Below are 10,000 nucleotides of genomic sequence, written 5' to 3'. Positions count from 1 at the left end.
GCGAGGAATTGATTGAAACTCTGGAAGATAATCAGGTATGAAAAGACAAGACTTTGTCAACTTAAAAGGGGCGATCATTTTAAACAGCGTACAACAGGTGATATACTAAAACGCATTCCAAGTCGTTATCATTTTGGCCAATATTCGAACATGCCGTGAAGGCTGTGCGCTGTCAAAGACAGTGTCACAAAGGCAGAAAAGGAGGAGAAAAGTAATTGTTTACTTGATCCAAATCCGTCAGAGATATTCTGGCTTGGAGCTAAAATGCTTGTTGTAAACCGCTGTCTACGCTAATTTATTTGTGAAATAACCTACCCAAAACATAGGTTGAAAATGTTTGATGTGGATGAAAGGTTGAAAACTATTTCAATGGAAAGGCGAGCGACGCGGCATAACTGAAGAATGTTATTCCGACATGCGAAGATGGAAAAAGTGTGTTATTTAACCAGCAATGCGTACCCGGCGCTACGTGAGAAAAGCAGGATCACGGAGATACTGTTGGCATAAAAATCCTCTTTTTTATAGGTACAACTTCAAAATCTTATCACATCCAAATACATCGGGCATTTCTTGGAGGAGGTATCATTGTGGCAGAAGAAACTATCCGTATCAGATTCGGTGATATCGATCTGGTTTGAGGTGCAACGTACATGGTCTCACTTGGAAAGCATCTTCATCAGGTCGGAAGACATTCGTAACCAGTTACCCGAGGACTCCAAACGATTTGATGGCATCGATGTTGACTTCAAGGTAAGGTTTTTTTGTGAAAACGAATTCAATAATCAGTTACTTTTTCAGGGGGAGGAGAGGGGAGGGAATGAAAAACAAGGGACAAGGGTGGCTAGATTTGGTTTAAAAAAAATCCCCGCACAATATTCTGCCTTTGTATGTTTTACAATTTCGGATGATTTGTTACACTAAAACAGGGGAGTTAGGATGGTTTAGTGGTCATCAACCGTTTAGTGGTCATCAACCGTGCCTCCCACCTCTGTGACCCGGGTTCAACTCTGGCTCGGGTCGTATGTGGGCTGAGTTTCAGTTGATCTCAATCTGACTCCGAGGGTTTTTCTCCGGGTAGTCCGGTTTTCCTCCCTACTCAAAATCGACTCCCGGCCTATTCCATCAGGCTGTGGTTCTGTGCTTCGAGGTCACACATGGGTCGTGTTCAGGGGCCGAGCGCCTAGCCGGCAGCACAGCTCCTTCGGTCCGACCTCGTGAGCTGAGCAGTTAGGTATTAAAGAGAACTTCTTACCAATCACAGGAACTGATGAAGGAGGCCGCAGAAATCCCGAATGTGGTGAATTGTTGTAACAGAGATGGTCTGTATGAGAATCTGGAAAACTTACAAGAAAGGTGAGTGGGCGATGAATGTATGTATGATTTACGTAGTTATAAAAGGTAACCGCGAAAAACGAATGGATAAGAACATCACTGCATACCAAGAGTAGAATTCTTCCCTCAAAGAAATGCTATTTTTCTTTGTCATTGTCCTTTTATATTTCATCATCTTCGTTATCGTCATCATCATCATTATCGTCGTCATCATCATTAGGGACCTTTAGATCGGAGGAAGGGGACGACTACGAGTAGGAGTTTTCCGTACTGAGCATGCGCATAAGGTTTGGAGGCCGACATTTTTCAAAGTGCGCATGCTCAGAACGGAAAACTCCTACTCGTAGTCGTCCTCGACCTCCGATCTACAGGTCCCCATTAGCGATCTTAAGATTGGATTTTGAATACTAGTTTTCATTTCTGAAAACGCACTTGAAAAAGAAACCCAATGATATAAAAAAAGTAGACTGGGTCGGGCGCCAAGCAAAAGGCTATCTTGTTGGGTCCACCTTGAGTCCTCAGCGTAAGAGTTCAAAGTGAGAGGAAAGCGATTTGTCAATGTTGTATGAACCACTTTCAAAGTTTTTTCGGCATACTATCGAAGGAGGTTCCGTTTTTACCCATAACTTCACTTTCTATACGAATCCTTTACGGAGCGCGAAAGTGGCCCCAACAAAATAGGGCCCCGGACTTGTAGGCTCGATCTAGTCTTTTTTTTTTTTTTTTTTCATTAGTGAAAAAACTGCACTTTCACACCTATTTGCGTGTGCTCAGAACTTAGAACTCGTGCTTTGAGTGTTACTCTGATTTAAAGCTGACGGAGTCATGTTTCCTCAGTTCGCTCTGACAAAGGGCAAGGGCTGGAAACGTCAGCATTTCAGGCTTCTCTACAGTGGTCAACCTGAATAGGCCACTTCGGAAAATACTATAATAATCTTTGTTTGTAAAGAATAAATGCTATACCGAGTAATTGCATTGTGACTAAACTTGATAGACAACAAATGCAAGGAAACGATGTTATGTGCTTGTAATATTTCGATATAAATCTATATCATCTTCGGACTAAGGCGGGATACAAGTAGCAGAATTTAAATACTGCGAGATTGTGCAACAGTATAATCACGTGAAAGTGAAAAACAAAGAAACGAAACTGTCAGGAGAATAGGCGGAGTTCTCTACTGGCTTTTACGCCATTGTTCAGAAATGGTGTTAGACGCTTAATATGGTAAGCTTCTCTATATAGTATTATATTTTTATTAAGCGTCTAACACCATTCTGAACAATGGCATAAAAGCCAGTAGAGAACTCCGCCTATTCTCCTGACAGTTTCGTTTCTTTGTTTTTTACTTTCACGTGATTATACTGTTGCACAATCTCGCAGTATTTAAATTCTGCTACTTGTATCCCGCCTTAGTCCGAAGATGATATAGATTTATATCGAAATATTACAAGCACATAACATCGTTTCCTTGCATTTGTTGTCTGTCAAGTTTAGTCACAATGCAATTACTCGGTATAGCATTTATTCTTTATTTACTAAAGCTATCAGCAGGTAATGAATCTTTGTTTGTCCCCCCAAATTTAGCATAAGCATTGTTTCCAGTTTCTCTTGGGACCATTGTACTTGGGACTTACAATGGTCCCAAGAGAAAACAAAAACAATGCTTATTCAAAATTTGGGGGGACAAACAAAGAGTCCTATGGTATTTTCCGAATTAGCCAATTTATTTCGATCTAGTCAATGGATATTACCAAATATTAGCCTACGTGTAGCCGTACCCTCCCCCTGAAAGAAAAACCCTCTGGTTTTTCTCTGGGGGGGGGGGGAGTGTGCGGCTACACATAGGCTACCAAATATCTGCGCGCCAATCTCGGCAGTCCTCCTCGTCATGGTAGCAAGGCGGCAAGAGTATTGTGCATGTGCTTGAACTTTAATTAAAAATCCGCCTTGATGGCCTGGCGTCTTATCACAGCAGGCGGGGCGTCGTGGATTCGATTCCCAGGCCGAACTAACACTTACGGTAGGCCTAAATTGTGGCGAGTTAAGTAACCCACTGACGTGTTTGCAAAGATTAGGGAACAAAGTTGTGTTTATGATGGTGGTATTATTTCTACATTTGATAACTGAAACTAGTGTTTATAAACAAGACCTGGCCGCTCACTTTGAATTACAGGCTTCAGTTAACATCGATAAGATCATCTAAGAATGTATTCGTTTTAAATTTCAAAAGTTGCTTAAGAGCCCCGTGACATCATTGAAACCGTTTGTTGCAGATTGTCACTGTGCGAGAAAGCCTTGGCCGAGTATCTGGAGACCAAGCGTCTCGCTTTCCCGCGCTTTTACTTCGTGTCATCAGCAGATCTACTGGATATTCTTTCAAAGGGCAATCAGCCAGTGGAGGTAAGAAATAACACATGATTAATTGCATAGTAGTCACATTGAGGACGCAAGAAACTTACCGGAAAGGGGAAATGGGGAGGGGGGGTGTGGGGGGGGGGTGTAGTTATTCTTGTGCCATTTGTTTTCTGATAAGGGTTTCAGGCGATTAGAGGATCCCAACCCGGGGCCGAAAAAATAATGGGACTGTTGTCGAACTATATTTTTCTAATTACTTTCAAATACAATTTAAAGCCTTAATAAGAGAGTGCCAACCTCATCCAAAATTTCTGCTTGTGAACTAAACGAAAAATTGCATCTTCGCCTTTGAAGGTCTTATCAGTCTTCTCTCTTGTTTTTCCCTGACAAAAGAGACAATAAACAACTCTTTGCGTAACGGGTCCGTTTTCTTCTGTTTGATAGGTCTGCCGCCATTTGTCCAAGTTGTTCGACAACATGGCGAAACTCAAGTTCAAAGATGATGATGATGGTAATCCGACAAAAGAAGCCCTCGGCATGTACAGCAAGGAAGGAGAGTATGTTGACTTCGACAAGACCTGTGATTGTTCTGGACAGGTAAATTGCGTGCATCGCTTTCCTAACGAAACACTCGTAATTTTTTTTTTTTACCGAGCAGCTTAGGCAACAACGCCGGGAGTTCATGAGAACGGAAATGCATCAAAAGAATAGGACCGCTTTCTTTTCAACAAAAATTACCGGTTTAAATTTTTAGAATTCTTTTGTCAAGTGGAACTAGTTGCTTTCTTGGTTTTTGCGTGGAGTAAGCACAGTAGGACTCTTAACTCTTGGGTTCTCCACAGTTACGGCTTTGTGGTATTAGTCGCCATAATCTTCTTCGCAAAAATGTAGAGGTATTGGAGGCTTCATAAATTTTATAGCCCCGGGCAAGCAGCGACATTTTTTGAGTCACACAAACGCAGTTCGCCGTCGCCCCCTTAGAGAAGAGATCTCACTTGCCGCGTCCTTTGATCTCTGTAAAACCTAACGTTGTGATTTTTGTAGGTCGAGGTTTGGCTAAACCGAGTGATGGACGCCATGCGATCCACAGTGCGCCATGAGCTGTCGGAGGCTGTGGTATCGTATGAAGAAAAACCACGTGACCAGTGGCTCTTTGACTACCCGGCCCAGGTTGCTCTCTGTGGAACTCAGATCTGGTGGACAACAGAAGTTGTGTTGGCGTTTGGGAGACTGGAGGAGGGATATGAAAACGCTCTAAAGGATTATTACAAGAAGCAGGTACGATTCAGTTGTCCTTTCTAAGTATACAGACTACAGCATGAGCGTAAGATTTATTTGGCTATTCATATAAATTCTCACTTGCGTACATAGCAAAGTTAATTGGAAATCCTTGGGTTACTCAGTGATGCAGTCAGTGACAAAGGCGGTCCCAAAAGAGAATTTTCTAAACTAAGGCTTAGCTTGGAGAACCGGAGAGTCAGTCTTCGTGTTGATCGTAAGTGTGGCATTTTGGTTTTAATTTTTTGTGTTTCCGAGTTTTACTGCTGAATAAGAGCGATTTTTCCCAGGCGGTCCGCCAAAAACTTTGTTAGAGCAACTTTTCGAAGCGTTCAAACGTCAAGACGTTTTTGTACAGTGTTCAGTTTACGGCCACTCAAAGGATGTAATTGTAACTTGGGAGTTTTTTGTTGGCCATCAGGTTTCCCAGTTAACAACGCTTATCAACATGTTGATTGTTGAGCTGACCAAAGGTGACAGACAGAAGATCATGACCATCTGTACAATTGACGTGCACGCTCGTGACGTTGTTGCTAAGCTTATCCAGCAGAAAGTTGAAAATGCTCAAGCTTTTCTGTGGCTTAGCCAGCTCAGACATCGCTGGGACGATCAGGGTGGCCACTGCTTTGCTAACATCTGTGACGCACAGTTCAAATATTCGTACGAATATCTCGGCAACACGCCTCGTCTGGTGATCACCCCGTCGACCGATAGGTGTTACATCACTTTGACCCAGTCTCTTCATCTGACCATGAGCGGTGCACCGGCAGGTCCTGCAGGGACTGGAAAAACCGAGACAACTAAGGATCTGGGACGAGCACTTGGGATTATGGTATACGTGTTTAACTGCTCTGAACAGATGGACTACAAGGTATGATATTGCTTTCTTAGTGGTCTGTGGTTTCAGTGATACGTAAAGGGATATTGATGAATAGTGACATTAGCGCATCGTCTATGAACTCCATTCTCTACTTTCTCAAATCCCATAATATACCTTGTTTACCCCGCAACAATCTGCCTAGGCATTGTTTTCGATTTCTCTTGGGACATCTTCTTGTCCCAAGAGAAATCGAAAACAATGATTATGCAAAATTTTGAGGGGTAAACAAGATGCATTGTGGGATTTGAGAAAATAGAGAATTGCGATTTCCAACACTTTTGTCGCGTCCAACCTTGTTTCTCAGAGGGATCCTGACTGTGGAAAACTTTACAGTTAAGATGAATTTAATTGTCTTGAGAGTGAGCTTAGATGAAAAGGAAACATTTCATTGAAGTCTTCATCTTGTGCTTTTTATTAATATGAACATTACGTATACTTCAAAATAAATAACTAAATGAATAAATAAACACCTGCCTTACTAAGGTGAAGTTGGATGACTGATACAATTTGGACCTTCCATTGCTAGCCAGAGCCAAGAGAGGCACTGTTCTCGTGGCTGGAAATTCCTAGCGACCCAGCCATGGCCTTCCACTTGCAGTGGAAGACGGGGGGAAGAAAGGAATGAGGAGAAACACCAAAATATGCGCGCAACTCCCTAATGCTACAAATACTCCCCTCAACTCTTGAATACAAGGAGTCACGATGTGCAGCATAACAAAACCCCTGGGTACATTGGCGTACATTCTCTTTCTTTACCACTCTAAATTTCATTTAGGCGCATCATAGTTGTACTCACGTAAATTTGGTTACCCCCTCTTTTCAGTCTATTGGTAACATCTACAAAGGACTGGCACAGACGGGGGCCTGGGGCTGTTTTGATGAGTTTAACCGCATCTCAGTTGAGGTGTTGTCCGTGGTCGCAGTGCAGGTCAAGTCAATTCAAGACGCAATCAAAGACAAGAAAAAGCGCTTCATCTTTCAAGGAGAGGAAATTTCCCTTGTGCCTACGGTTGGACTTTTCATCACCATGAACCCAGGATATGCCGGCAGGACAGAGCTGCCGGAAAATCTCAAAGCCTTATTCCGGTAATGTAATCTCCTTGTACTTTTGCATTTAGAATATGCCTGTTAGCCAGGAGCTTATGAAGGGCCTCATATCTCCCATACTTGGTTTGGGAGTCAACCGTTATGCACTGCTGTAAAAGCCAATCAAAACAGAGCTATCTCAGCTTCAAGGGAAAAAACCTATTCCTAAAAACAAATTTATCTGGGAAAAAGGGTTGTCTCCTAGGCCAAGTATGGGGGATATATATATATCATGTATTTGACTTGCGGAGTGGAAATTATTGATGTTTTTTAGATAATTATAGTGAACGTAGGGACTTGATTACATACATACATACATACATACATACATACATGTCCTTGATTTCATATTTCAAAAACAGGAAATCAGAATATGAGGACTGGACTCAACTTCCAGTTTGGGACTTAAAATCAACTCCATTCTGAATTGGAGGATTTGAGATGCCATCTGAGACTCATCAAGTGGAGTTCGCAGTTTACCGGGCATTGCTGATGATGAAATACGTCTGATACGAAATTCCTATCAGTGCAAATTTTTGTGAAAGGAGGGATAACACAAATCGTGTCAGAGTAGTTTGTTTCTGCTGACCGGTGTTAATGCGGATCGATTCAAACGTGATGGATAAGTGTCAGGCTTGACATGCGCCGACAGAGGAAAGTAGAATGTTGACAGGTTCTTTTTGTTTTGTGTTTTAGGCCTTGTGCTATGGTGGTGCCTGACTTCGAGCTGATTTGCTGCTTGCCAGGAAGTTTATCACTTTGTACTCACTATGTAAAGAGCTTCTTTCCAAACAGGTAATGCCGTAGCATTGCCTAAACAACGACCAGCCGTTGGTTACAAAAATCTACCTTCCTTCCTCTTCTCCTCTCCCCAATCTGAAAGTTTTGTACTCGGCCCATTGTTCCCTCTGTCAAAACAGCGAAATTCTCGTCCCTAGGTCTTGCCATGAAACCCGTTGCTATGAAACACTTGCAACGTAGGCTACATTTGCACAAGCTACTGTTTTAGCCTAAACTTGATGAAGTATCCGTTCCTTCAGTCACTTCACTTCACCTCATTCTGTCATTATTCTACCCTTTAATAGGCACACGAGTCTCAATCGACCTCTCTTGGGGCCCGTTTCTCGAAAGTCCCGAACACTTTTCGGGACAAAAAAGCCATTTTTTGATAGGCTTCTCTTTCGGCAGGATTTCACGATAACAAAGTAATTTTGGAGTTTATGACTAATAGACTATAAAAAAATTGTGCGGTCTTAAGATACAGAGGGAATTATGACACCCGAAAAAGGCCTGACAAGTTTCGGAACTTTCAAGAATCGCGCACCAGGGCACGTTGAGTGAATTTCTATGATGTGGATCTGATTATAGGGGATCTTGGTGATCAAATTACGGAACTGAATGTTGCAAGTAATTTGCTAAACTGAGACATTTCAGTGGCTTTGCATGGTGGGCTTGGGCATACAGAAAGATTTTCAATTGAGTTATGAAGTAATTTGAAGACTGCCTTAGTTTTGTATTTGTAACATTTTTATCCAATACTGCAGCAACAAATGTAAATTAATGCAAACCAACTGTGATTTGCTCCTACCATTATCTCCTCTGTCCAGCTTCAAGTATTTCCTTCGCGTTATGGTAATCTCAATCGATTGTCTGTGTCTGCTGTGATTGGCCAAACGAATTTTGCTTCGGATTTTAAAGCCGCTCACTGTGTGGAATTCATTCTTACACGTTAAAAGATCTGTGAAAAATAATGTCGGCAAAATTCCATTTCAGGACCATTATGACTGGGGTCTCCGTGCTATCAAGTCCGTGTTGGTCGTTGCTGGCTCGCTGAAGCGAAGCGATCGGGAGCGTCCTGAAGATCAAGTACTGATGCGCGCATTGCGTGACTTTAACATCCCCAAGATTGTCACGGATGATGTTCCTGTTTTTATGGGTCTGATTGGAGATTTATTTCCTGCTCTTGATGTACCAAGAAAACGTGACATGGACTTTGAAGCATTGGTGAAAAAGTCTGCCCTGGTGAGAATAACTTCGTGTTGATCAAGTCCCGACGAAGTCTTCTAGTTAATGTAGTTATAACTAAATATATTCCAATTGTGTGGAGCAAGTGAGCCATTGTTAATCTCCAGATCTGATACAAGTATCAGTGAGTGATATTGTAATTACTTTGCATCCAAATTACAGAACAATGATTAGAGTGAAACAAGAGACTTGAGTACTGCCTTTCTCTTTGGTGTCGCACTTTCAACCTCTTTTTTTGAACGTTTCAGTTATTTCATTATGGAAATGTCAAAAGCCCAAATCATAAGAGAGAAGAGTTTATATGCCGTTTTTACCACTTCTTTTAAGACTTATTGAACACTTAGGTTTTGACTGTGCCTCTCCGGTTGTCCAACTTAATTTCACATTTCAATTTGAATTAAACAAATAAAAGTTTATACTTTTTGGTGACCTAGAAAAACTCTCTGAACGGTAGCAGTCCACCCACACAACCCTGGCCTACTCAGATAATCAGTGTCACTCACTCCACCCTCCCCTCAAAGAAAACGTTTCCCTCCGGCGGGGAATAGGTGTGTGCGATTATTGGTCACCACGTTATGTTTACGTAACACTTTTAACTTGGAATAAGAAACTCAAATATAAACTTGATTTCCTTTGCAATTTTCTCCAGGATCTTAAACTTCAAACTGAGGACAGTTTCATCCTCAAAATTGTTCAGTTGGAAGAATTGTTGGCCGTCAGACATTCAGTGTTTGTTCTTGGTCCAGCTGGAACTGGTAAAACACAGGTTATCAAGACACTAAACAAGACTTACCAGAACCAGAAGAGAAAACCACTTCTGCATGATATTAACCCCAAGGCTGTGACAGCTGATGAACTGTTTGGATTTATAAACCCTGCCACCAGGGAATGGAAGGACGGTGAGTGACTGTTTATGACGGATATTTCAATTCGGAGTTCTTCTGCCACTTGGCCCTCAATAACTGACGCTTTAGAGCTGAAAGCCAAGAGCTATACTGTATCTTTTAGCCATTAGAATATAGTACATAGCCAAACACTCCCAA

At 42.0% G+C, this 10,000-nt stretch overlaps 2 protein-coding genes across 2 annotated transcripts in view; both read left to right on the top strand.

Annotated features, from left to right (window-relative positions):
- LOC138013609 (tetratricopeptide repeat protein 28-like) overlaps positions 1-10,000 on the top strand; it is a 116,557-nt gene that overhangs the window by 29,228 nt on the left and 77,329 nt on the right. The window lies entirely within an intron of this gene.
- Positions 1-10,000, top strand: part of LOC138060441 (dynein beta chain, ciliary-like) — a 42,170-nt gene that overhangs the window by 1,625 nt on the left and 30,545 nt on the right. The window contains 12 exon segments of the mRNA XM_068906208.1: positions 1-35; positions 526-750; positions 1,262-1,353; positions 3,607-3,733; positions 4,133-4,285; positions 4,733-4,966; positions 5,388-5,837; positions 6,670-6,932; positions 7,629-7,666; positions 7,669-7,727; positions 8,706-8,954; positions 9,607-9,856. The exon segment at positions 1-35 is cut by the window's left edge and continues 211 nt beyond it. Of these exon segments, the coding sequence (XP_068762309.1) occupies positions 1-35; positions 526-750; positions 1,262-1,353; positions 3,607-3,733; positions 4,133-4,285; positions 4,733-4,966; positions 5,388-5,837; positions 6,670-6,932; positions 7,629-7,666; positions 7,669-7,727; positions 8,706-8,954; positions 9,607-9,856 (2,175 nt within the window).

This window comes from Montipora capricornis, chromosome 8, assembly GCF_036669925.1.
Source record: "Montipora capricornis isolate CH-2021 chromosome 8, ASM3666992v2, whole genome shotgun sequence".
Classification (NCBI taxonomy): Eukaryota; Metazoa; Cnidaria; class Anthozoa; order Scleractinia; family Acroporidae; genus Montipora; species Montipora capricornis.
Note: the sequence above shows the minus strand (reverse complement) of the source record. Positions and strands in the feature narration are given on the sequence as shown.